The 26,346-nt window shown below is 56.2% G+C and overlaps 2 protein-coding genes and 1 long non-coding RNA gene across 8 annotated transcripts; 2 read left to right on the forward strand and 1 right to left on the reverse strand.

The window, feature by feature from the left end:
* Positions 1-72: 72 nt before the first annotated feature.
* On the forward strand, positions 73-3,655 carry LOC124093069 (uncharacterized). The gene is made up of 3 exons (XR_006851841.2): positions 73-1,388; positions 1,504-1,569; positions 3,313-3,655. It is a non-coding gene; the product is annotated as an uncharacterized LOC124093069 (long non-coding RNA).
* On the reverse strand, positions 3,415-14,633 carry Ovol1 (ovo like transcriptional repressor 1). 3 transcript variants are annotated; one of them, XM_046445223.2, is made up of 4 exons: positions 14,039-14,623; positions 6,921-7,138; positions 5,139-5,328; positions 3,415-4,848 (listed from the first exon to the last, which is right to left on the reverse strand). In XM_046445223.2, exons 1-4 carry the CDS (start codon positions 14,136-14,138, stop codon positions 4,553-4,555), a joined length of 804 nt encoding a protein of 267 aa, XP_046301179.1. In that variant the 5' UTR covers positions 14,139-14,623; the 3' UTR covers positions 3,415-4,552. The 3 variants fall into 3 exon arrangements, with proteins under 3 accessions (XP_046301179.1, XP_046301178.1, XP_046301181.1); XM_046445222.2 differs by lacking the exon at positions 14,039-14,623 and adding an exon at positions 12,600-13,763; XM_046445225.2 differs by lacking the exon at positions 6,921-7,138 and having other exon boundaries at positions 14,039-14,633.
* Positions 14,031-25,508, forward strand: Ap5b1 (adaptor related protein complex 5 subunit beta 1). Of its 4 annotated transcripts, XM_046445219.2 has the most exons (4): positions 22,322-22,553; positions 22,656-22,823; positions 22,926-23,922; positions 24,046-25,508. In XM_046445219.2, the coding sequence occupies exons 1-4, from the start codon at positions 22,389-22,391 to the stop codon at positions 25,404-25,406; spliced, it is 2,691 nt and encodes an 896-aa protein (XP_046301175.1). In that variant the 5' UTR covers positions 22,322-22,388; the 3' UTR covers positions 25,407-25,508. The 4 variants fall into 4 exon arrangements, with proteins under 4 accessions (XP_046301176.1, XP_046301177.1, XP_046301175.1 ...); XM_046445220.2 differs by lacking the exon at positions 22,322-22,553 and adding an exon at positions 14,031-14,385 and having other exon boundaries at positions 22,926-25,508; XM_046445221.2 differs by lacking the exon at positions 22,322-22,553 and adding an exon at positions 22,227-22,300 and having other exon boundaries at positions 22,926-25,508.
* The last annotated feature ends 838 nt before the right edge of the window (positions 25,509-26,346 follow it).

Below are 26,346 nucleotides of genomic sequence, written 5' to 3' on the forward strand. Positions count from 1 at the left end.
CGCCCGGGCCTGTTACCTGGAGTCCCCAGAGGTGGAGGCTACAGGGAGGGGGCTGGGCGGGAGCCGGCTGGACTGGTCGGGCAGCGGAGGTGAGGACAGCATGAGTTTCTTACAAGACTAGAAAACTGGGGCTGTAGGGTGGAGGTCGGGTATGATGAGGGTTGGTGCTGGAGTCCATGTCTCTGGTGGCTTTGGAATGTCCCACCCCACTCTGAGCAGCTTCTCTCTGCTCTCTCGCCCCTTCTCCAGGTTTGGAGTGTTTAAAAGACAGTGTAGCTGCAACTTTAGGGGGAACAAACACACCTGGCATTCTGTGGCAGGAGCCAGACTAGCACCTGGTCCCCTATGAGGCCTTGGCTTTGCCCTATAGTGGAGCCTTGGGGTGTCCACTCTCCTTTATTCTATTTCCACACTTTGGGGAAGACAATGTGATGTCAGAGACTGTCCCTGTCTATAAAGAGACAGTAACAGTACCAACACCTCAGGGTTGTTGGAAGTTTCAAGGAGATTCCATTCAACACACCAGATGGACAGAAGGTGGGTACTCAACCCTGCTCACGTTTCTTCCTTCCTTCCTTTTTCCTCATCTCTGTCATCATGGGATGACATTTGGAACTTAGAGATTTCTGTTCTAGGCTGGAGTCTGTAGCAGGGTCAGTTCTGGGTCCCAGGTGGAGCCAGCTGTTTCTGTTCTCACTGCTGGTGTGTCCTGCATTGGCTGGGGCCATGTTTGTTCCCACTACCCATGTGAACTTCTGGAACAAGGTCATTTTGTTCAGTCTGGCAACAAAAAACCTCCACAGGGCACCTGGCATATTGTAGGTGCTCAGTGTCCAGAGAACAAATGCAGATCTCTCATTCCATAGTCAAAAGCCCAACCTCTGGAGTCCAGCAGACCTCTGATCAATCTGGCTTCATTGTTCACTAGCGTTGTATGACCTTAAACAGGATGGTTAATCTTCCTGAGCCTCAATTTCTTTGTCTAAAAATAGGCACAATAATAACTACCTCCTTAGGTTGTTGTGAGGATTAGCAATGACATCATAGGGAAGCCTAGCTCGAAACTGCCCGCGCGTAGTAGGAGCTCAATAAATGCAAGGGATGATTAGCTGTGGTGACAGGAATGTTTACATGTGTGCCTAAAGCAAAACCTAACTCTGAGGACTCTTAGGTTTTTAATAAGTGATATGTGGCCTCTCTCGGTGCCCTAGGACCTACACCCCAAATGCTGTTCTATGGGATGGGACATGCCGCTGTGACACTAACAGGTGGAGTTACCTAACAGCCTGGACATTCAGTGACACTCACCTGCCATGGTGTCCTCTCTAGGTGGGAGGTGGCGTGTCAATGCCCCTCAAGTCCTCAGACAGGAGGGAGTCTGAACACAGGTAAGCAGCCTGCATTTGAGGTTTTGCACAGTGACAGTGACCTGGCTCCCCCACCCCCCCACATCTGAGTACATTTTAAAAAGATTCCTGATTTTGTTTTATTCTATTTTAAAAGAATGAAGAAGGAGCATATGCACCATTTTACAGCAGTCCCGCTCATCCATGGTCTCAGTTGCCCAAGGTCAGTCACAGTTTTAAAATACTAAACGGAAAATCCCATATTTTGAGAGAGAGTGTGCACATGCACACATTATCACAGTATGCTGTTGTAATTGTTATATTGATTGTTAGCTGCTGTTAATCTCTAACTGTGCCTCATTTATAAACTTCATCATAGGTCTCTGTGATAGAAAAAAAGCAGTGTACACGGGGTTCAGTACTCTCTGTGGTTCAGGGATCCACTGGGGGATTGCAGTGCATCCCCTGAGGCTAGCAGGGACAACTGTATTCAGTGAGAAGAAGTCAGGAACACATGGAACAGCCACTTGCCTCCCAGCTCTTACGCTCAGGGAACAGCCCGGGAGACCTACTCCAACATGCCTCCTTTGCCCAACCCGATCTCCACACCTGACTCAGCCCACCCTCCTGCTGGCAGCCACTTGCCCACATGCCAGGAGCCCGCAGCCCACAGACACTGCCCCGGGGATCTTCAGGCCTAGAGGACACAGGGAGGCAGAGCAAGAGCACCAGGATGGGCCAGAGGTGCCCAAGGAGCCTCACTGCCGAAGGGGGGTGGGCGTCAGACAAACTTCAGGATGAGGAAGGGGCTGTCAGGGGGCACGAAGGAAGCGGGTTGGTTTTGGACGTGAGAGTGGGACATCCTGGGTCAAGTGGCAGCCATGGCTTCAGGGGCTGGACCCAGAGTATAGGAAAGGGAGCCCCTTCCCACAACAAAGCAGGCCATCGTCACCCCAAACCCAGAGCTGGCACAGCCTGCACCTGCTCTCACCCTTCCCTGGGCTTTCTCCCATGCCTGGTCTGTTCACTTGAGTGTAGCCATCCCTAGGGTGTGCATTGTTCAGACCTCCCTCGTGTCTGACTGGAAGTGACTGCAGCTCCTCCTCCTTTGCTCCCATCCTGGCAGGGTATTAAGAAGAAGCTAGGACAGAGGCAGAGCCACTGTGGAAAGCTGCAGGTTCTGGGTGGTGGAGGCTCTTGGTTGGGATCCTGGGGTGGTGGACAGAGGAAGGGAGCCCAGGAAGAGGGCCCCAGCTGCCACAGCCTCAGAGCAGAGCAGGCTGGGTGGGGCAGAAGCACCGGTAGGGTGAGGCCTTGGCAGTCACTTAATCTAGCTGGGTCAGAGTCTTGCCTTTCCTCCAGCCCACGGTAACCATAAAGGGACAGGGTCTGGGTAGAGTGCAGCAATTGTTTTGATGAACTTCTCTGCAAAAAAGACTCATAAGATAGAAAATCAGAACACAGAAAACATTATTTTTCTGATTTTACTAGTCGAAGGGAAGGTTATAAAATAAGACAAAAAAAAAAAAAAAAAAAAAAAGTCTCATGAGGCTTCAGCTTGGTAATGAACCCAGAGAGACAGAAATGTAAACACAAACCGCTCCCAGCTAAACTCTAGAACTTTCAGAATAGAGCAGCTTCCACACACACAACAGTAAAATGAAACTGGTCTGCAGAGTTAGTCTATATCCAGCTCCATTCAAGAAGCTCTTTCCTTTCAGCTCAGCCTGGAGTGGGGCAGAGCTGGGGTCCACAGAGTCGCTGCACCTTCCCGGCAGGGAGGCCATGGCGGTTCTGATGGGTTTGGCTTCCGTGGGCTGCTCAGGCTGCCCAGTCTGCTACATTCTGTGGCCTTCTGGTGGATCTGCTGGAGGGCAAGGGAGGCAGGCTGGCTGTGGCCTCTGCCCATCTTCTCTGACCCACTGGAAAAACACCCTTTTGACTCACTGCTCTTTGCTGTTATCAGCAGGAAACCCAACTACGCCGAGGGAGCCTGACCACTGCTCAGAGGAGCCAACCAGCTCAGGTACTCAAAACCCAGCTTTGCCATTTAGAAAACAGTCAGGAAAAAGGCTACAAAGAGAATTTATTAGCCATCTCACACTCTCTTCCCTCTCGAAGTTTCAGTTGTCTTTATTTTTTGGTGCCAACTGTTGGTTGCTGTGTTCGGGTGTCTGACTCACCCAGGAAAAGGGCTGGCTTTCCAGCCCTCCTGTGCTGGAAGCACTGCAAGTAGCAGCCTCCCCGTCACAGACTCTCCATCCTGCCTGGCTGACCTCTGTCGTCAGCCTGGGACCACCAACAAACAGTGCCAGCAGGCTCTTCAGGAAACCTGGGGACTGCCGGGAGAGGATCTGGGAGGCAGAGCCCCAGGGAGGAGCAGAAGTGAGGTGCTGCCCAGAGAAAAGGAAGGAGAGGAGGAGCAGCGCACCCTCCGCAGGGCCCGAGGAGGTCTTCAGTGGAGATCTCAGGGAACAGGGGTGGTTTGGGCAGGAGCCCCAGACCCAAGGCACAGAGAAGTTTGAAATGTCCAGGATAAATAGAACCACACAGGGAGGAGAAAAGCCAGCTCCATCCCTCTGTTAAAAACAGTCTCCATGGTCACCAAATATATATTAATATCTGTACATTTGTCATCTTTTAAAAAAGGAAATAAAACCTCCCTGGCACCTTGATTTTTTAAAAATGAGGTGATACCTGAAGAGGCCTCCTGTGTGCACCTGTGTACACACACGAGTGACACATCTATTTGAACACGCACAGAGCAGTGCTGCACACACACATGCACATGGCTGTGCACGCATGCGTGGCCTGCAGGCGCACAAGCCTCCACCAGTGCCCACGTGGGTCTTTGCAGGGTGCTCCTCGCCAGTGTTCTTGACTCTGCTGTCCAAGGGGACCTGCAGCCTCTGTCCTGCACTCAGGGCCCAGGGCAACAGGATCCCCTCTCACCGCATTTCCTCTGTGAAGGAAGTCCTGGTGCCTGTCTCTGTAGGTGGCAGCTGCTAATCCGTGGGCCTCACCCCTGCCCAGACATCTGCGTGTCTTTCAGGTGCAGATCAACTCTGCCCATAAGACAAACAGGGAAATGAGTCGAGGTCGCATCAGCCTGAGTGAGGGGGACTGCACAGACTCCAGTCCTGATGTCAGGGTTGTGAGGAGAGGCCACAGGAGGGCGGACTGGCTGGGCAGCAAGCCTGAGCTGCTCAGAGGTGGGGACTGCCCTGCAGTAGGGATGTCACAGTGTTCTGCAGGGCCACAGCCACCTTCTTGGAGGTCTTGCGCAGCAGCGGGCTGTCAGGGTGGTGCTCCTTCAGGTGCAGGATGTGGCCCTCCTGGCTCTCAGACGTGCAGCCACACTCCTCGCACACGTACAGCTTGGCCCGGCGCTCCTTATACGCATACTTCTGCTGCACGCCATGGATCTTCTTGAGGTGAGACTCCAGGGAGCAGCGCTGGGTGAAGGCCTTGTCGCACAGGCTGCACTTGTAGGGTCTCACTCCTAAGGAAGACAGGGGCCAGCATCAGGGACCTGACAAGGGACCTTGGAGCCTGTCAGCAGCATCCAGACACAGAAAGGTCAGGACATCTGACTCAGGCAGAGGGATGGATGAAGCCTGTCCATCACCACTTTTCCCGAGTGACTCTCAAATCAAGTCCACATCCCTGATCTCAGGAGGACTTCTACCCTGAGCTGCAGGATGCCCCTCCCACCATGGAATCTTCCCACATGGCCTGGGTCGGGCAGTCCTGGGGTGCTCTCTCCTGGCCTGGGCCTGGGCCTGTGCTTACCAGTGTGGGTTCGGACGTGTCTCTTGAGGTCAAAGGTATCGTTGAAACCCTTCCCACAGTATGTGCACAGGTGCCTCTTAACATCATTGTGACATTTCATATGGCGATTCAGCATACGCTGGTAGGTGAAGGCCTTCTGGCAGATGTGGCAGGTAAAGAGGTCTCCACTAGGACTGTCCCCCAGGGTAACCTGTGGGCAAGGACAGCATTGTGACAAACATCCAGAATTTGGGACTGCCAACCCCCAGCCCTGAGGAAAGCAGTGTCTATGTCCACAGGCCACAGCCCTGGGCCCTCTGCTCAAAGATGGGAAGTCTGGGGGCTCAAAGGAACCTCTGCGTCATGGGTCCAGCATCCTGCTTGGTTCCTGAGTTCCCTTTTGAGGCCCTCCTTAACCACTGGAGACAGGCAACTGAACTACCCAGAAACAGCTGTGCGTCCAAAGACAATTCACTCTTCATGGAGGCTAAATCTGCATGTCTCTAGTGTCTATTAATTCATTCCTGTTCTGCCTCTGTGACAGAGTAGATGACCACCCAGGGAAAGGGTCTCGATCGCAGCCTACAGACTGAAGCATGCAGCAAGACTAGAATCTGGCCCAGGCCAGCCAGCTCCCTGGTTCACTTGAGCCAGGTGGCATGGTGTGGGTCAGACCCCTGTGCCATCCATCCTCTGGCCTGTAAATCTTTCTGATGTTTTTCTAATTATGGAAGATTTCAAATTTATACAAAAGTATGGAGACAATATCACAAGCCTGTGCCTGTCACTCAGGGCCACTCCTGTTCCATCTCTTCTACCCTGCTTCCCCCTTGCCTTGTCCATTTGAAGCAAGACCTGGGTGCCTGTAACACCTTGGAAAGTATGCTGCTCAGAGTGGCTACAGCAGCTCCCCAGGTGAGATCAGCACAGGAGTGGCTGAACAGCCAGGATGATGGAGTCTCTACTCTCACCTCTGTTACCATCTAGAGGGTGCTTGTGCTCTGTGGGTGGTCTGTCTCTGGCTGCTCCTCCTGAGATCCTGGGCCTCTGTCGCACTACACCTCCTATTTGGCACCTGGGAAATGTCAGGATGCAGTCCTCCAACTCCTCTACTCTCCCCACCCACAGGGGTCCAAGAGTCAGGGGAAGAGCAGCAGGGGCACAAAGAACACGATGTTCCCCCCCAGTTGCAATATGGTGTTCCAGTCTTTGGTGACACAGGACATCAATAAAGGAGTACCCTTCCCTAGATCACTGTGCAGATGCTGCCCAACCCTGGAGCTTCCAAAGTGCAGACCCAGGCAGGCCGGTTCTGCTGTTGGTGCTGTCCTTGGGAGCAGGGACACCTGCGCTGCCTCGTGCCTGTACTGTGGAGGGTACCGGGGCTGCTCACCCAGGCCCAGCTCTAGTCATGTCCTTAGACACTGATCAGGCTGGAGACACAGATCTGGGCAAGGTGGTTGCTGCTTCAGGGAATAGTTAATTGCTAGGCCACTCAGACCTCATGCTCAATGCGACCCAGACAGGAGATGCAGCCAGGCCAGACTCCTGCCTCTCTGCCTTGGGGGGCTCTTCCTACAGCTCTCCTTGCTTCTTGTGGCCACACAAACCATGCGGTCAGTGGCCGTTCTCACTTCAGACTTACGTCTCTTCCATCTGTGCTGCAGTTAAATTCTTCTCTGCAGAAGCCTTGGCCCAGGGCCCAGGTCAGTCTGCCTACATTTCATTGGTGCCACATCTCATGGGCTGGACATAGGTCTCCATATGTGCCCCTGGTCCCTGAGACAATGTGACAGTCGTTACCTTCATCTTGGTGCGTAGGAAGCCCTGATCTCTGCTTTGGGGGTCAGTCAGGCGGCCCACATCTTCAGAGGGCAGCTGGGCCACCACGCAGGCTCCTGGGGCCGTACTATAGCTGGAGTCCCGAAGGCTCATGTCCACAGCCAGGGGGCAGGAAGGGGGTTCGGCCACTGATGGCTCTGGCTCCCGGTAGGGCTGTGGTGGGCAGAAGCCCAGGCTGACTGTGGAGAGAACAGCCGGGTGAGGATTTCAGAAAGGTTCTCCAGCAAGAAGGTGGCTAGAGCCTCTGTCCCAGCTCTCACAGGCATGTATAGAGTGGGGCTTCTCCCAACCACCACGTGCTGCGCCTCCCTTCTGCCCCATTAAGGTAATTACAGGTGACGCCAGCCAAGCGCCACTGCCCGCTGAGTAATTTGTGTCTTAGCGGAACTGGGAGGACCAAACTGCCCTGCCAATTATGGCTGCAGACCTATCGGCCTGCCCCACCTGGGCCAGTCCCTCTGGATTCCAAGCTTGTGTGTGCTCCTGCTGGGACAAAGGGCACCACTGGAGGCCCTGGCCAAGGACAACTCCTTGAGAGTCATCCTGGCCCCAGAGGGTGATGGTCTGGGACCCTTCAGGCTTCTCCTCCAGGCAGATTTAGCCATTGGTCTTGGGTTTTTAGGTGGTTCTAGACCCTTCCTCCTCTAGCCTGCTAGTCCCTGCTGTCATAGCCCATCAGGGCTCCAGGCTCCCAACTCCAGCCCAGCCCAGCTCTGCAGGCAAACAGGCCAGGTGGGTGGAGAGGGAGGAGTTCAGGGAGCAGCAGGTGGATGCTCGGGCAGCCTGCCCGGGGCTTATGCAACCCTCCCCCACAGCGGACCGCTTGCTGTGGCAGCCAGGCTGGGCTCCCTCAGGCAGTGGTAGCACCGATACCTGGCAGCCACTCCCTGCAGCAGACACATCACAGTAAACGGGCCAGGGAGGCTTGGCTGCAGACCCTCAGCCCTGGTCCTGATGAGAAGTGACCCAGAGGAGTCAGGTCTTGAAGCCAGCAGAGCTGGGCAAATGGTCTAATATTTCAATTAAAATCTCAGTACATCCTAAGGTCTGAACTTAAAACCTATAAATTTCAGAAAGACAAATCAAGAGGGACAGTCCTGGGACAGAAAGGATGAGGGAGCATGAGAGAGAGGTGCATATGGGATTTCAGTCCCACCAGCAAGGTCCTCTGCCCCAACCCCTCCAAGCTGGAAAGACAGTGGTGAGGACCAGGGCAGGGCCGCTGCCCTCACCTCTTCTGCAGGACAAATGGGGATGTAGCAGAAGGAAGAGGACCGGGATAATGGAGGCTGGGTAAGTATGAGGGCACTGAAGTTTCAGGAAAGGCCCCAGATCTCGCCCCCTCAAAACACAACAAAGCTCTGACGGGGGAAGAATGTGCCTGCCCGCGCCCAGAACCCGTTCTACGGGCGCTGGCGTCCGTCTGTCCGGGGGACTTTAATGAGCCACCTCATTCCAGGGGTTGATTCACCAGCGCCAGGCCCTGGCCTGGCCCCTGAGCTGGCGCCCCACCTCTCTCTGAGCCACACAGGCTGGTGTCAGGCCCGAGCTCTGGGGGTCCAGCTGTCAGTGGCCTGTCTGCCCTCCTACGTCTGTGCACAGGGGACCAGGCTGGGTGACCTAGGGCACAGCATTGGCAGCTACTGGTGCCAGCTTACCGGCCACTGATGACCTTGGCCAAGTGTTCAAAACTGAACGGCCATTTCCATTTCTCAACCCAGGTGGACAAAACAGGGATCTCTACTCTCCTGGGTCTGTCAGTTTGGGATGTTGTGAATGAGGAGCCTGAAAACCCAAAGCCAGAACCCAGCTCTGTCTGCCTTGGAGCAAAGGAGAGAGGAGGGGCAGCAGGTGAGATGAGTTAGTTTGAACTCAGAATGAACTGTAGAGTGCTTGCCTAGCATGAGCCGGCCCTGAGTCTGATTCCCAGAACCCCCCCACCCCAAAAAAAGTTTTAGCCTGGCCTGGGGGCACACACCTATAATCCCAGAGATTTAGGAGGCTGAGGCAGGAGGATCACAAGTTCGAGGCCAGCCTGGGCAACTTAGTAAGACCCTGCCTCAAAATAAAAAATGAAAAGGACTGGGGATGCAGCTCAGAGACAGTGCAACCCTAGGTTCAATCCCCCACCCCAAAAAAGAAAAGAAGTAGAAAAAGGGGGCTGGGGTTGTGGCTCAGCGGTAGAGCACTCACCTAGCATGTGCAAAGCCCTGGGTTCAATCCTCAGCACCACATAAAAATAAATAAATAAAATAAAGATATTGTGTCCAACTACAACTAAGAAATTTAACAAATTAAAAAGAGAAGAAGAAGAAGAGGAAGAAGAGGAAGAGGAAGAAGAAGAAGAAGAAGAAGCCACACTTTGTTCTCTGGCTTCACTAGAGGGGAGGCTCATGGTTGGGGTCCTTGGGACCAACCTGTAGGGAGGCAATCCCGTGTCCTTTGTCTGCTTCTGCCCTTCCACACACACCTGACGTAGCTGGTGCTGAGCATGGACAGGGTGAAGCCTCCCTGGGTTGGCTCTCTGTGCCACCTCTACCCTGAGAGAGGGGCAGGTAAGGCTGCTAGGGTGGGGATATTGCCTCATCCCGCCCACCCTGCCAAACCTGTCTCCCTGCCACCCCCGTGTGTCCCTGCTGGGCTGCATACACAGGAGTGCACATTAGCATGCCACACGTCTGAGTGTCACTGTGATAGGAGGCAGGAAGCAGAACTGGTCAGGCCCTGCTGGTGCTGCTCTCTGTCCCTTAATTAGATGTTTCCAACAAGGCGGTGGCTGCTGTGGCCACTCACTGCCCACCCACAGCTGTGGAGTGTGGTAAGGCCAAACTAGCCTACCTCCCCTCCTCCCTCAGGAGCTCATGCTTTGCCTCCTATTGGCCCAACATGCCTCCAGACCAGTCCAGAGCGATGGGATGGACAAAAAGGGACTTAGGTCCAGGGTAGCTGCCTATACAAGGGTCACATTCTGCCTTATCCTCCAAAAGTCCCCCCTCTTAAAACCGAGCATCATGGCACACGCCTGTAATCTCAGAGACTCAGGAGGCTGAGGCAGGAGGATTGCAAAGTCAAAGCCAGCCTTAGCAATTTAGTGAGGCCCTAAACAACTTAGTGAGATTCTGTCTCAAAAAAAAAAAAAAAAAAAAAATTAAAAGGCTGGGGATGTGGCACAGTGGTTAAGTGACCCTGGGTTTAATCCCCTGTATAAAAAAAAAAAAAAGTTCCCCCTTTCTTGGGTTGAAAGTCACTGGCCCAAATAGTGGCTAGGATGCTAGGTCCTGCCCCATCAAAGGCCTTAGACTGGGCAGGAGGCCTGATCCCTGGCTCTCTGGGGAGAGAATGGGGAGAGCAAGTGAGGCAGATGTGAGGGTGCCCCACCTCCTGGGTGCTGACCACGCAGGTGCTGGTGGGGTCAACTCTCTTCTGGGTGTGTGCACAGCCCAGGCTGGTTTCAGGCAGCCTTGTACCCTTATCAACAAGGGCTGGGTTCCCCTGTGCCCAGTCCTGCAGGTCAGCTGGCAATCCTCTGAAAGGAGCGGTATCTGCCATCCAGCAGGGCAGCAGCCTGGGGACACATGGACCTATCTCTCGGCCTTCTGCTGCCATCTCTGTTGGGCGATATCTGCCCCCTTTCTTGATTGCTTTTCATTCAGTGTCCATGGTGAAGTCAGAACTGTGTCCTCAGTCCTCACACCAGTGTGTATGGCTTGGCCAGCCCGGAAGTGCACTTCCTGTGGCATCCTTCATCCTCCTGCCCAGCACAGGCCTGTGGGGCCCTATAGGATGCCAGAGGATGAACAATGGTAAAAAGGAACCCGACACCAATGATGGCCAGGCTTCAGTCCTCATCCTCTGTGCACCCAGGACACTTGCTCTCACCTGCTCTCTTTCTGGGACAGTCTGGCAGCTTCTGCCACAGGACACCCAAGCTTGGGACAAACAGCTTAGCAGCTTCGGTGACAGTGCCCCATGGGATTTGTAGGAGTCCTACCAGTTAGGGCACAAGCTGCTCTTCTGTCCCATGCACTAACTGGCTGTCTCCTCCCAGCCTCTTTCCCAAGAGGACACAGCAAACCCACTCCACTGGCCAGCACTTCCGGAAGTCACTAGAACACTCACTGGAAACCTAGCTTCTCCCACCGCTCCCACCCCTATTCTGGGGTCCAAAGCTGATTTTCTCTGCCTTTCTGACTCAGCCTGGAAAAAGAATGGTCAAGTCCCACACTGCCTAACAGCAGAGCGAGGCCCAGCTGCATTATCTAAAGGAAACCCCGGGCTCCTGCAGCTCAGCCCCACTGGCCTCTTGGGCTTGTGCCCTGCTGCAGAACCAGCAGAACAGCGGCCGCTGGCAGCCAGAGGGGAGGCCCAGGAGTGGGAGTCTGGGGTTCTGGAAGAGGCCCCAGGGATGCTCCTGGAGTTCCAGCTTCCAGGATGGGTCTTTCCCCAGGTGCCTTCTTGGCATCTAGACTTCACTCAGCAGGGGCCAGGCTTGGAGGGACGCATCATCCCTCCAAGTGGAAGTAACAGGTACAAGTACCTGGTTCATCCTCCAGAAACCAGCATCCTCCTGTTACTCCACAGTCAATACTGACACAACTGAGGAGAGAAGCCCACACCCGGGGAGGTGAGGGAAGATAAGGGGTCAAGGCCCCCCAGAGGGAGCATCCTATCCACTAACCTCCCCCTGATCCCAGAGCAGATGGGGCTCTCTTCTCCCTTGCCTGCATTCCAGACCCAGCTGACCAGGGCTTCCCCTTAGCTTTGGGAGGATGATGGGGGCTCAGGGAAAGATTCTGCCCTGGGAGAGGAACCTGTAGAATTCTGCCTGGGGGAGGAAGGCTGAGGTACTTATGAGACTGGGACTGGGCCCAGTATTTTTAGCCACTCATTCCAGGGAGCTTCTGATGCTCTGAGTGTCTCAAGGGCCCCGGCAGGAAGGTCAAAATTCAGACACCCGCATGTTCCCCTGCCCTCCCTGGGAAAGGGGTCAGTGCTTAGCTGGTCACAACGTGCTGAGAGTCTGTGAGGTGGGGGTGACGGAAACGTGCCCAGTCAACTCCTGGGGTCATGGTCGGTTGGTGATGGAATGACCCAGCCAGAGGACAGGCCACCACAACACTGCCCCCTCCAGCCATCTGAAGCGTCCAAGTGTGGCCCAAGGACATTCCCTTTCTCATTTCCAAAAATTGTGGGAAAATTCTCCAGTGGGTCACGTGGCCTTTAGAGGTAAAACCTATGCCCTTTACTTGGCCCACAGAACTCTCATCCACTGCCAGAGCCACGGGGGCAAGTTTTACCATCGCCCTCGAGGTCAGCCTGCCCTCCATTCCAGGACCTTCTTGCAGAGTGAGCATCTGTACACTCCTCCACCTGGATGGTAGTGGCAGATGAACTGTCCACCTAGGAGTCGTCCCCTGCCCCTGATGGGACAATCCCGGGGCCCAGGTCTCTTCTACCATTCCCACTTTGGCCACCAAAACTCTTATGGGGAAAATTGTTAGGACCCAAGGAAGTCAATGATTTGAACAAGCGGAATTTCTTTGTCCTTTGTAAAAGTCAATATGTGATCTGTTACTAAATGGGATGTGAAATAAAACTAAAAATAACAGCACTCTGAGCCGGGCCCAAGTCTCAGCTCACCTTTAACACAGTCCAAGTTCAGTTTATCAGATCCCATGGAGCAGCTAAGCAGCAAGTCAAACACAGGTTGGGGAGGAGGTAGGAGCAAGGAAGGGCTGGTCTCTCCCTGGTCCTTCCGGAGGTGGAGCACTGGCCAGCTGGTGCGGGAACACAGCCAGCTAAAAACTACAGTCCTGGCCCACTCCCACCTAGATAGGGAGACACTCATTTCCTTTTTTGCCTCAGTTTCCCCACTGGGATCATTCCAATGTTTAAAGAGGCTACAGAGGATGGCCCAGCCCCCATGAGATAAGCTTAAGCTGTGACACATCCCACCCTGGCTTCAGGTCACAGGATCCTGGCAGCTCAGGCCACAAAAACCCTACCCCCAAGAGTTTGATTCAAGAGGGAGACTGAAGCAAGAGCCCTCATTGGCCCCTCATCTGATGATTTCCTGACTTTCCTTAAGGCCCAGGCGGTGCCAGGGAATCTGCAGATCAAGGGTCAAAGTCGGTTGGTTAATTACCACCTCTCCTTCCTTGGAGACACTGGGCAAGGTATTGACTGCAGCCCCCACCCCACCCCCACGGTCGGAAAAGGGGAGTTGCCAAGGCTTCCTGACCAAAGATTTTGTTGGGGGAAGGGGGAGGACAGAAGGAGCAAAAGCGTCCTCAGGGACCCTAGGAAGATGCCTCAAAGGAAGACAACTCGGGTTACTCATTCAAAGTGGACGCGGACTCTTGTCAAGGCGTCTTCTCAAAATAAACTGGGTGCACCAGCTTCCCCGGGCTTGTCTTTGGCTGGGGGGGGGGGGCTCCTTAAAACTACTTTCCGCTCCATGTATCCTCTGCAAGGTTGAAGGATCGCGTTTCTAACAAAGGTGAGAACCGATCCCATCTTCGTCTCAAGGGCAGGCTGGGTGCAAGCGGGCGCCTTCTTATCCCGCTTGCGCACTGTGCGGACCGCGGGGCTAGAGCCGCAGGGCAACTTGGGGATACTCGCCCGCGTCCCCACCTGGCACCAGATTTGTGGCGGAGGGAGAAAGACCTATGGAAGCGGCTAAGGCTCAGAATCTAAGTGGCAAAGCCTCAGCTGAAACTCCATCTCGTTCCCTGCCCCCTAAAGTGGCATCGCTCCAGCGCCCTCCTCGCGCTTCATCAAAGTCTCCGCTTTCTGGATTTACGACTCGAGAGCCGAGGGTCGCCAGAGCGGTGACACACCCCGCTGCCTCCCCTACGCCGTGGCTCGGGCCGGTAGAGGGAGATGGCCCCCGCCCCCACCCGACGCTGCTTCCGCTCGCGAGCCCTCTCCTCCCCGCGCCCGGGGTCAGCCAGCCGCGGGCTAACGGAGCCGCGGCCGCGGCAGCCTGCATCCTGGTGTTCAGCGGCGGGCGCAGAGCCGCTCATCTCCGCGCCCCGCCTTCCCGCCGCCGCGGGCGCCGAGGGCTGCAGGCGCCTCACCTGGCACGTAGATCTCGCCGCGCTCCTCATCTGGCAGCTCGCTCCAGTTCCTCTTGCACGTGGAGACGCACGGCTTCTTCACCAGGAACGCGCGGGGCATTTTCGAACGCTCCTGGCCTGGCGCGGTCCGTTTCCGCAACTAGAACCGGGTCGTCCCACCTTTCCCGGGCCGGCTCGGAGGCGCAGGAAGCGGACAGTTGAGGGGAGGAATCGTCGAGGCGCCCCCACGTTCCGAGGGAAGACAGTGCTGGGACGGCGCGCGCCGGTTCCAACTTCGCGGAGTGTCGCGGTCCCCTCGGTAGCAGAGCCCTTGCAGCCAAGTGCACTGGGCCACGGGGAAACGGCAGGTAGGCGTCTCCTGACTCGACTGGCGTCCCCTCGGCCGCTCGGGAAGTCTTAAAGTGAGAGCCGGACCGACAGGTTCACGCTTTATTGGCTCGCGGCGGTGTGTGTTGGTGGCTGGGCGGGGAGGGGGGTGATCTGATCTAATTAGCTTGGAGTAGCCTGGGGAGCGATGGCGCATGCGTTGGGAAATAACGGTGACAACCCACCTATTTGTTACCTGTCGAACCGGTTTCCATTCCGCTGCCGGTGAGGTGGCCTCGCGGCCCGGGCGGGGCGGACGGGCGGGGGCGGGCGCCGGCACCCAGTCCCCTGCAGCTCCAGCTGCCCAGCCGACCCGGCCACCGCCCCGGACCTGCCAGCCGGGCGTGCTAGCGTTTGCAAACGGGAGTTTCGGAGGGAGTTGGGAAGAGGAGGGAGGGGAGGGCAACGTTATTTGCACCGGCGCTCGCACGCCCAGCGGGTGATGAAATGAAACTCGCCCAACTGGGCCCGGCCCAGCCTGACGCGCCCCAGGCGCCTAGGGAGGCGCGAAGCCGCCGGGTTGGAACCCGCGGTCCGGCCCTCACTTGTTGAACCGGGCCTGCGCCCAAGCGGCCCGGGATCCCAAAGGCCCGACTGAGCAATTCGTGGTTCAATCCAGAGGTATTTGCTGGGTGCAGGCTTCGTGCGGAAAGGCACGCCGGGCCGCAGGAGCGGGGAGGCGGGACGCACATGCGAATGTACAGCCAGCGCCCATTGGGTCCCCAGGACCCCAGCTAGAGTCTTCTGCCCCTTCTGCCCGGAGAAGGCTTGGGAGTAAGCATTTAGACTGCGCTGTACCACCGACATGGTACAAAACCCCAGCACCTTGGTCACTGGACTTACAACATCGTCCAACTCTCCTGTCTCCTGTCTCAAAGACGGGATGTCAGGTTCCATGAGGCTGGAGGAGAGCTGAGGGCGAGGAACCCAGACGTGCTCAGGCCCAGCCTTTTCTTTCTGCAGTCACCGTCCACGAGGGGCAAAGGTTCAACCTGGGACCTCTGCCTCCACCCTACTCCACTGGCCACATTCTGCTGATCGCTAGGCTCAATTGGAGGGATACCCCACATCCACCACCCTGCCCAGGAGTGCTTGGTGGCCTCTGTGACTGGGTTTCTTTTACTAGCTGACCCACTAAGTGCAGGGATAGGAGCCCCTCCTAACGTTTTAGAGTCCCTACAGCACCTACACCTTTCTCACATAGTATTAAGCTTTTGCTGGAAAAGGTTGTAGGGAAATGAGCAATACAGGAGTCAGAAGAGAAGTGGCTGAAGCTCTCAGGCATCTAGTTGAAGGTGACATATTTTCAAGAGTGAGAGGCTGTTTTTCAGAGACCAGTTACATCCCCCCACCCTGTAGAGTCAGTCCTCTATGTAGGTGAGGGGAGACCTTGCAGGCAGCCAAGCCTCCTCCTACCTGACTCCCAGAGTCTGAGTTTGGCAAAGGGGCTTTCCTCAGGTGTCCCTCCAGGGTTACTGGGAGGAAGACATGAGCTCTTGCCAGGGGCTGTTAATGTCTGCCCCTTTCCTTCCTCTTCCAGGGCTCTGTCTTCAGGAAGCCTACACTTCCCTTGTCACCCTCCCCTCTGATCCTGGACCCATTCCTCCAACTGACATTAAGTGAGCAACCACTGGGCACTGACATTTGACAGTAAATCCTGGAGAAACATTGATAAGCATTGATAAATAATCTAGGAGAGAGGTGAAATGACCTTCCCCATTCCACAAGTTTTTCTTGAGCACTTCTGTTGTGTTAGTCCCTGATGGGTTGGTAGGTAGTGGGTGCTCAGTAGCATCTATGAGGTCAACACAGATGACCCCCCAACATAAATGCAGGCTTTCTCATCAGGGGAGAAACTGAAACACACAGGAGGCCAGGTGGGGAGGTCAAATGGGTGGGGCCAGCCAGTCCCACATCTCCACTGGTGCCAAGAGAGCTACAGTGGACAGAGTGAGGTCCCAGGAGGAAGAGTGCTTTATCCATGCTGGCCCCTGCTATAGTTATAGCATCCACTATGGAGCCTGGAATGAAGACAGTTATCAATTAATACTTGTGGGATGAATGAATATCCTATTTTTTCTTGACTTGTGTGACCCATTTGCCTTACATGTGCCAACTTTTGGTAGGGACAGACAGAGCTGATTTCCTAAGTATGAGGAAAAGAGTCTTGCTAAACTGTGATAGAAGGTCCTGGAGAGGGCTGGAGATGTGGCTCAAGCGGTAGCGCGCTCGCCTGGCATGCGTGCGGCCCGGGTTCGATCCTCAGCACCACATACAAAGATGTTGTGTCCGCCAAATACTAAAAAATAAATATTAAAAAATTCTCTCTCTCTCTCTCTTTAAAAAAAAAAAATCTTCAGAAGGTCCTGGAGAGTGGTGGGGACTGTGGAGAACGTGCCTTTTATCTAACAGGCAGTCACAGCATGTCATTTGGGTACTGGAACACAGCATGGCCACACCTTCCCATTTTCCAAACAAGTCAGAAATTCAGATTTGTGCGTGAAGCCTACTGATTTTTAAATGTTACCTCATGTTTTTTTTAAAAACATGGACTGGGTCAAACAAGACACTTCTGTGGGTTATATTTGACCCACAGGCTGCCAGTGTGTGGGCTGTGGTTCAAGGGCAGCTCCAGAGCCAGCAAAGTAGGTGAAATTGGGTAAAACAGAGCTAAACTGTGAAGTGTGTGAGGATGGCCACCTCCTGCTGTCACTACTGTTCACCCAGCACTCAGCACGGAGTCAGCTAGCTATCATTCATCAGTGCCTTAATTGCATTGACAGATATGTCTTTCTTTTTTTTTTTTTTCTTATGGTGCTGTAGATTGAACCCAGGGGCACTCTACCACTGAGCCATATCCCCAGACACCTTTTAAATTTTTAGAGAAGATCTTGCTAAGTTGCCCAGGCTGGCCTTGAACTTGCAATTCCCTGCCTCAGCCTTCCGAGTTGCTGGGGTTACAAGTGTGCCCCACAAAGCCCAGCAATTTTTTTAAAAAAAATTAGTTACAGATGGACACAATACCTTCATTTTTAAAATTTTATTTATGTGGTTCTGGGGATCAAACCCATGCCCCACACATGTGAGGCAAGAGCTCTACCACTGAGCCATAACCCCAGCCCAAGCCCAGAATTTTTTGAGTGCCCACTATGTGGTAGACCCCGGGATTCTTCAATACAGGATAAACAAAGAGATAAGAAAACAGTGCAAACCAGAACCTTTAGGGTAGCTGGGCATCGTGGTGCATGCCTGTAATCCCAGCCACTTGGGAGGCTGAGGCAGGAGGATTGTAAGTTCAAAGCCAGCCTCAGCAACTAGGGAGGCTCTAAACAACTTAGTGAGACTCTGCCTCAAAATAAAAAATAAAAAGGGCTGGGAATGTTGCTCAGTGATTAAGGACTCCTGGGTTCAATGCCCGATACCAAAAATAAAAACAGAACCTTTAGGGTGATGTGGTGCTGGCAGATGGGGGTGCTGAGATCTGAATGAGAGGCGGGGGTCAGCTATGCAGAGTGGGGAAGAGCAATGATCAGAGAAAGGAACAGCTGGTGCCAAGGCCTTAGCAAGAAGGAGCCTTTTCCGAGGCTCGAGGCACGTAACAGTTGTAGTGGCTGGATGGTGAGGGGAAGGGATGGTGTGGGAACTCAGACTGCAGACAGGTGAGTCATGCCATGTGAGGTTCATTGGGGTGGGAAGCTGTGGTCTCCCAGAGCCATCAGACCTGCTAGGGGCAGAATGGACTGTATCAGTGGGGAGGGTGGTGATAAGGAGACCAGAGTAGGAGCTACTGCAATAGTCCAAGCAGGAAATGACGGGTCCCATTCAAGGCATGAGGACCCATTCCAGCTGGATCCTGAGAGGCCATCTCTTGTTGCTACAGTGGATGGGTGTGAAGGAAAGACTGGCCACAGGAGGCAAGTAAGAACCATGATCCTCAAAGTGCCATCAGAATTTAGTGCTCAGGTCCCATCCCAAGGAACACAGGGAGAGCTAGGGTGGAAGCTGGGTGGTGGGAAGAGAGCGTTTGAAACACTGTTCCTGGCTTCCTGTTTTCAGGGAAGGTCTCTGGAGGAACCAGGATGGGATGCAGAGGGGAGGGGCTGAGGATCCTGGAGGCTAAGGCAGAAAGGCACATGGGAGAGATGTCCTAGTGTCCGGGGACGTGGGCCAAGCTCCTACCCTCTCAGGACCTGTTTCTCTACGTGTAAAGTGAGGCTCTGGGTTCTAGTTCTGCCCTCAGCCATCAGGGGATGCTTTGGGTTTGCCTTTGCTCAGATGCCCTTGCAAACAGCTGTAAAGCAGCTAGGGGCCTCTAGAACAGGTTGGTTAGGTCCATCAGCTGCCTTTCCTCTGTTTGGCTGTAGGCAAAGCCCCTGACACACTGTGAAGTGCCATGGGTGACACTGAGTCTCCATCTCTTGATGAGTTCCTGGCTGGGGGCCCGCTAGAGGGGGTGCTGCCATGTGGCAGAAGGCTGGGGAGGGCGGCTTTGGGGCCATCCAGACACCTGTGAGGGCAGGATGGGCAGAGGAGGCCGTTTGGGGCCATCCAGACACCTGTGACCTCCTCCCCCAACACCCACCCATTGGCAAGTCCCATCAGTTTCCAAATCCATGTCCACCCTGGAGCTCCTCACTAGGACCCTGAATCCGTCTCATGAGCAGCCCCCAGTTCCCTGTCCATGCTCTGAAAACCCAAGTCCTACCATACCTCCCCTCGCCCCAGATAGCATCCTGGTGAGGCCTGGTGTGCCCTGGCCCTGCTGACCTCTGGCTCTGTCCTGCCACTTCCCTGGGTGCCTACCATATCTCCCTCCTCGGTCCCCTGAACAGGCTGCAGCCTCTTCTAAGCTGAGCCTCTCCTGTGGCTCCTCCTGTCCACGTGATGACTGGCCTGATACCTTTCCTCACTTCCCGTTACTGATACCTTTCCTCACTTCCTGTTACCTGATTTTGCTTTCTTTGCAGCACCTTTCATGGCGATATTTGGGTTTGTCTTTTTTATTTGTTGTCTGTTTCTTCCAGTCTTCTGTTTGTGAGGGACCCTCTTGGTAACATTTTTAAAGTTTTATACAATTCACACACCACAAAATGCACTCTCTCTCTCTTTTTTGTAAAATATTCATAATATAAAATTTACCATCTTTTCTTTTTTCATTTTGCAACATGGGGATTGAACCCAGGGGCGCTTAACCACTGAGCCACATCCCCAAGCCCTACTTTATATTTTTTATTTAAAGACGGGTCTCACTAAGTTGCTTAGGGCCTTGCTAAGTTGCTGAGGCTGGCTTTGAATTTGCAATCCTCCAGCCTCAGCCTCTCAAGCCACTGGGATTACAGGCATGTGCCACCACACCAGCAGAAATCACCCCCTTATAATGTGTACAGTTCAGTAGTTGTCAGTCACCTCAGAGTTATACCAAGTCTAGAAAACCTGTGATCCTGGTAGTCACCCTCCATTCCCCAGCACCCTGCCCCTGGCACCCACTACTCTTTGTTTCTGGATGGGCCAATGCACTCCTTTGTTTGAGGCTTCCCTGGCTCCCCTGCATCCAGTGCTGTGGGGATGGGCTGGTTGTATCCCCGTTTTACAGATGAGAAAACGAGATTCAGGACCCCTCAGGAAAACTGGCTTTCCTTTTTCCAAGCCTTATGCCTAGGGTCTCCCCAGAACTTGGCAGCATGGAGGAGGACGGAAACTCAGCAGGAAGAGAGGGAATACGGGAGGGCATTGAGTGGGGAACTCCTTGCTCAGCCATCTGACTGTGGCCCCACCTAGGTCCTTGTAGCAGGAATGCCACTCTCCTAGGCAGGCCTGATGATGAGGCTGAGCTCAACTCTATGCCTGGCCTATGTCAGGGATAGAGCCATCACCACTCTCCTATATGGGAACAACTACCAGGCAGGCAGGTGGAAGCAGCAAGAGAGAGAGTGCATTTTGTGGTGTGTAAATCGTATAAAGCTTTAAAAATGTTACCAAGAGGGTCCCTCACAAACAGAAGACTGGAAGAAACAGACAACAAATAAAAAGACAACCCCAAATATTGCCATGAAAGGTCTGCAAAGAAAGCAGAAACCCAGGGAACTGGACACCCAAGAGGATTGAGGGTAGCTGGTATGTCGGGGGCAAGTCAGACGCAGAGAGGGGCTGTTTGCTGAAGTCCGGATCTACCTGTGAGGGCTCTGGGTCTTCCTACAAATGACTGTACCTCTCTGGACTCCAGACTCTCATCTGTGAGGTACCCATCCTTGATTGCTCAGGCAACCTCAGGGTTGTCCTGAGCCTCAGTGAGTCCATGTGGCACATCTATCTCAGTCCTGGAAACCAGACTTGGGGCCCCCTCTTTCCAGATCCCAGCCCCCAGGGGGCCAAGGCACAGGTAGGCTGGAGTTTGGCAGAGGCATGCTGTTGAGAGGATGGGACCAGAAGGAGCCTTGTCTCTCACAGAGGTGAGGACCCAGGACTTGCAGTTATCAATGCCCTCTGGACCTCAGACAGGAAAACCAGACAGGCTCCTACTCCAAGCTGCCTTCCCTACCCAGGGGTGCTCTCATCCTGGCCTCTTTGATCTTAGGTTTAATTAGCCAGGTGCCCCACCCCACATCCCCTTGGGCGGGAGTCATCACTCCCATTTTATAGATGGGGAAACTGAGGCACCTAGAGGGAAATGGATTGCTGCTGTCGCCTGTGAGTCAGCTGTCAGTCCAGCCCAGAGGAGCCAGGACCAGGCCTTCTGGCTGGACCTGTCTCTCTCCTCGTCCCCCCCCCCCCACCAGGGTGCCAGACAGCCTCCTTTCCAGCTCTCTACCTCACCACTCTCATTTGGAGCGGCGGCAGGATGGGGCGGGGAGAGGCTCGGGCAGACTGGAGGAAGAGGAGAGGCGAGTTGGCATGGGGACTCCTGCGTTTCATCTTCAAAGCTGCTCATTAGAGCCAGAGGCCTTAGTCAGGCGGTGGGCGGCGGGGTTTGGACGCCCTTAGTTCTGTGCCCTGGAAACCAGCGGTCAGTGGAGCAGCCGCAGCCTGGGCCTCTGGCCTAGGAGGCGCTGCTTGGAGAATTCCAAGTCCACCCGCCAGGTGCCCCCAAATAGCTGCGGGCCGGCCCTCTTGGGCGTTAGGACTGTGGTTCTGGACTGTCCTGGGCCGTGGTTTCTCCGTCCGTGCTCCGCGAACCCCGTGACCCGCCAGACCCTGCCAACCCTCTCGTCCCGAGTCTGGGTCCCGTTGTTTCCCGGCTTCACTTGGGCATGTGGGTCCTACCGCGCTCGCTGGACCCGGCCAGCCGCCCCGACCCCGCCGGCCCTCTGTGCGGTCTCGGGCAAAGGTCAGCGGCTTCCGCCAGGCCGCGACCCCGGCGCCGGCTAGGTGCCCCCAAGCTGAGCGGGTGAGGGGAGCGGGATCGGCGTCGGGGACGCGGAGCCAAGAAGCCCTGTGGCGCCCGTCGGACCGGTTGGGCCGGGGCCGAGGCGCGCACTTCCTGCGGCGCCCGGGACCGCGCTTTGCGCACCCCAGCGGCAGCCCGAGGACCCGCGGGCCGCGCGCTCGCGGCGCTGAGTGCGGTGCGCCCGGGCGCCTGCGGGGGGCGCGCGGCCCTCCAGGCTGGCCCGGCGGGCGCCGAGGGTCCTGCGGTCGCCGCCCCCGCGACGGGAGCCCGGCCCACCCAACTCCGCGCCCCTGCCCGGGCCCGCGGCGGTTTCGGGGGGCCTGCGCGGCGGGACAGTTACTCAGCCCCAGCGAAACCGGCGAGTCGGCACCTGCCGGCCGGGCGGGGCAGGCGGCGGCCCCGTTACGCCCCGCCCCCCGCGGGCCCGCCCGGTCTCGGCCGCCCACGCGCCGCCCGCCCGCCCTCCCGGAAGGAGCCGCTGGCCCGAGCGCCCGGGGCGGCTGAGTCAGGCGGTGAGAGAGGCCGGCCCGTTACTGTGGGCGCCGGGAGCCCGGGCGGCGCTGTGGTTTCGGTGCCGGCCGCGGGCGGGCTGGCGGCCTAATGAGCGCTTGGCACGCACCCTGCCCGCGCGCCTGCCCCGCTCGCCCGCGCTGCTGCCCCGCGAGGACCTTGGCTGTCCGCCCCGGCGTCGCCCCCGAAACCTTTAGGTTTCAGTTTGCGACCCAGACGCGGGGTCTCTGCTGGGATCAGCGAGCGGGCGCCAGGGTGACAGCAGCCTTCTTGGCGATGGAGGAGGGCTCGGGCGCCGTCTGGCGGCCGTGGAGCCCCGCGCGTCCGGCCTGACACTCCCTTCTCTCTTGTGCACAGGACCCTGCGTGCCTGACCATGGGGCCCCTGAGCCGGGAAGCCTGGGCCCAGCGTCTCGGGGCCTTCCGGGCCAGCCCGTCAGCCTTCATGGCAGGTGCCGATGGGGAGGATTTGGGTCGCGACCTGCTGAGTGACCTGAGGAGCGAGAAGCTGAGCGAGCAGACCAAGGTAGGCCCTGCATGCGTTCCCTGCCATGGCCCCTGTGGTCACCCCAGCCTACTGCACCCTGAACATCATCTTCATGATTCCCTCCTAAATCCCCCATCCCAGGTTTCCTTGCTGGCCCTGAGCTTGGAGTATCCAGCCCAACTGTGGCCCGACGTCCCTGCTGCCGAGGCGGCTGCCACCTCCTTGTTGGACATCCTGGTCCTCCTACCCCCACGGCCCTCAGCTCTCCGTCGGCCCCTGCTGCTGGCAGCCACCACAGTCCTGGCCTCAGGAGGTGTGCTAGGCCCCACCTCGGGAGCTTCTTGCCGACTCCTGCCCCTACTCCTTGGCTTGGCCACAGGTCGTGATGTGGGGCGAGGCTTTGGTCCCATCTCAGAACAGCGCCCCCTGCAGGCCACCGCGTGTGAGTGCCTACGAGAGCTGGAGAGCTGCAAGCCTGGGTTGCTAGGGGGCTTCCTGGGGCTGCTGCGAAGTCAGCTGGGGCAGGAGGGCCCCATCCAGCCACTTAGCCTGCTGTTGGCACTTGCTCTGCGTAACACCCTGGTGGTACAGTCCAGATCTGGGGCTGGCCTGCAGGGCCTGCTTATGGCGGGGGTTTCCTCCACTGGGGGTGGTACCTGGGACTGGACACTAGTTAAAGAGGGCCATGCTCACCTTCAGCCCCAGGCACCCTGCTGGCCAGCAACAGAGGAGGGAGCATGTGGCCTTGCAATGCTAGAGCCCAGCCCTGAGGAGGTCCGGGAGCTGAGGGCTTCTGTGGCCCAGCTTCTGGATACCTCCTACCTGCTCACCCCTGTGGCCCAGGCCCAGCTTCTGTGGCTGCTGGGTTGGGCCCTCCGGGGTCTGCGGGGACAGCCACCAGCACTCTTCAAGCCACAGTTGGTACGGCTGTTGGGCACAGCCCAGCTGACACTGCTGCACGCAGTTCTTGCTCTCAAGGCAGCCTTTGGAGAGGCACTGTTCACCTCCCAGGATGAGGCGCTGCTGCTCCGCCGGCTCACCTTGGCTGCCCAACACCCAGCTCTGCCACTGCCCACCCACCTCTTTTATCTGCACTGCCTCCTGAGCTTCCCTGAGAATTGGCCTCTCGGCCCTGAAGGTGAGGAGGCTGCCCCATTGCTGCTGGTGCCCCAGTTATGCCGTGGTCTCATGCCCAGTCTCCTGCATGACCCAATGGTCCTCCTGTCCCGCCTGCATTTGCTGTGCCTGCTTTGTGCTGAAGATGAGGAAGAGGAGAAAGGCCCCTTTCAGAACCTACAGTGGTACCTGGAGGAGCTGCTGGATGGCTTGCGGCAGAGGGCAGCCCTGGATGGTGGCCCACGGGCATTGGCCACTCTCTGCTTCCAGGCCTCATACTTGGTTGCCAGCTGCCTGGCTAGGCAACCTATGGTGCTGACACCCTTGATCCAGGGACTGGCCCAATTGTACCAAGCTCGTCCTGTGCTGGCTCCCCACTTTGTGGACTTCTTGGATAGGGTGGGCCCTGAGCTAGAGGAGCCCCTCAGGATGGTACTACGGCAGGAGGTGGTGTCCCGGCCAGGAAGGGATGAAGCTCTTCGCTGGCACCTGCAAATGCTGGCAAAAGTAGCAGAGGGGGATGCCCAGAGTGCCACCCTTAGCTTTCTGCAGGCTGCAGCTGCCCACTGTGCCAACTGGGGTCTACAGGAGGCCCTGCTGAAGGTCTGCCGGGCCCTGCTGCGTGAGGGTGGGGGGGCTGGCCTGGCCGACTTGCTGCAGGCACTGGCCAGGCAGCTAGAGGACCCTGATGGGCGTGACCATGCCCGCCTCTACTACATCCTCCTTGCCCATCTGGCAGGGCCCAAGTTGGGGGTGGCCCTGGGCCCCTCACTTGCCGCACCAGCACTAGCCTCTTCATTAATGGCTGAGAACCAGGGCTTTGCAGCAGGGCTGATAGTGCAGGAGGCCTTGGCCCCCATTCAGCTGAGTGTGGGGCCCCAGAGAGCCTCAGGCCCTCTTCCGGTGCTGCAGCTCCAGGTGGAAGCCCGGGAGCCCGTCTACTCCCTGGAGTTGCGCTTCCTCGTGGAAGGACAGCTCTATGCACCCTTGGAGCCTGTCCACGTGCCCTGCCTGTGTCCTGGCCGCCCTGCCCACCCTCTGTTCTTGCCCCTGCGGCCCCGACAGCCCGCCCCAGCACGGCTGGAAGTTCAGGCCCTTTACACCACACCCACTGGCCTCACGTGCCACGCCCACCTGCCACCTCTGCCTGTGAACTTTGCAGACCTCTTTTTGCCTTTTCCTCAGCCCCCTGAGGGGGCCCAGCCAGGCTTCTTTGAGGGACTCTGGGACTCCTGCCTGCCAAAGGGTGCTGAGAGTCGAGTGTGGTGCCCACTAGGCCCACAGGGTCTGGAAACCTTGGTGTCCCGCCACCTGGAACCCTTTGTAGTGGTGGCCCGGCCCCCTACCAGCTACCACATAGCCATTCGCCTGCCCCCAAACTCCATGCTGCTGCTGCGACTGGAGGCCCCTCAGGTGGACGGAGTGCCTGTGGCCCTGCGGACTGATGACTGGGAGGTGCTGCCTCTGGTTGGGGACTATCTCCGTGGGCTTGCAGTCACTGAGTGACTCCTGGGAGACAGATGGAGTGCAAGTTGCCTAAGAGGGGCTTTTAAAGGCTAGGACACGCTCCTGGAGTGCCTTTTCCATAAAACTTACTTTCACCAACGACCCTCACCGGCTTGTTTTTTGGTTTTGGACTTTGGTAGGAACAGGCTCAACAGGGTAGAATCAGAGAAACAAAGGCCTGAAGTCCAGAAATGCAGGACCCCGTAGTTCTTGCTCAGATAGGCTAAGAGTCTCAGAATTTCTGACCAGGAGGCAGGAGATAAAATATTCTGTTTCCCAGAGTGTGTCTGGCCTTGACCAAGGTCACTCAGCAATATCCTATGGAGGCTGGAGTTAGAACTTGGGCCTCCTAAACTGGGGGCTGGTGCTTTCCAACCCAGGTTCTTAGGGTCCTGGTCCCAGCTCAAGAGTAGCAAAAGGACGTTGCCGTGACTCCTCCTCATCTCCCCAGGCCAATGCTGATGGGAGCCAGCTTAGGGGACAGAAAAGGGCCATGTGATCTGAGCTAGACCTAACCTGGCTCCAAAGCCTGGCCCCTAGGATCCCCAGGCTGTACTTGGGAATCTCAGGGAAGAACTCATTCCCTTAGTTCTTTTTCAAAATATGCAATATGCTTAGGATTCAGATGTGTTGAGGTCAGTTCTGCTGCTGGCATCTACCCAGTATTTTCAACTTGCATTGCCTCATGTCATCCTTGCAACAGCTTTCCAGGGCCAACAGATGAGGAAATTTGTAGGCCAAAGGGGTTAAGTGACTTTTCTAAGCTAGTTGGGAATAGTATTTTGTCATCCTGTGGCAGTTTCCATTATCACACTGTTGGAGCAAAACTCTGCAGTAGCCTCACAGTCCCCAACCCTGTGTGCCCTGGATAGACCCCAGGAGGCTGCAGAAGCAGCCATCAGCAGCATTAGGTGGAAAAAGACCTTGGGCTTGGGCTGAT

This window comes from Marmota monax, unplaced genomic scaffold (assembly GCF_021218885.2).
Source record: "Marmota monax isolate L192 unplaced genomic scaffold, Marmota_monax_Labrador192_F-V1.1 WCK01_AAM20220418_F8-fsc00038, whole genome shotgun sequence".
NCBI lineage: Eukaryota > Metazoa > Chordata > Mammalia > Rodentia > Sciuridae > Marmota > Marmota monax.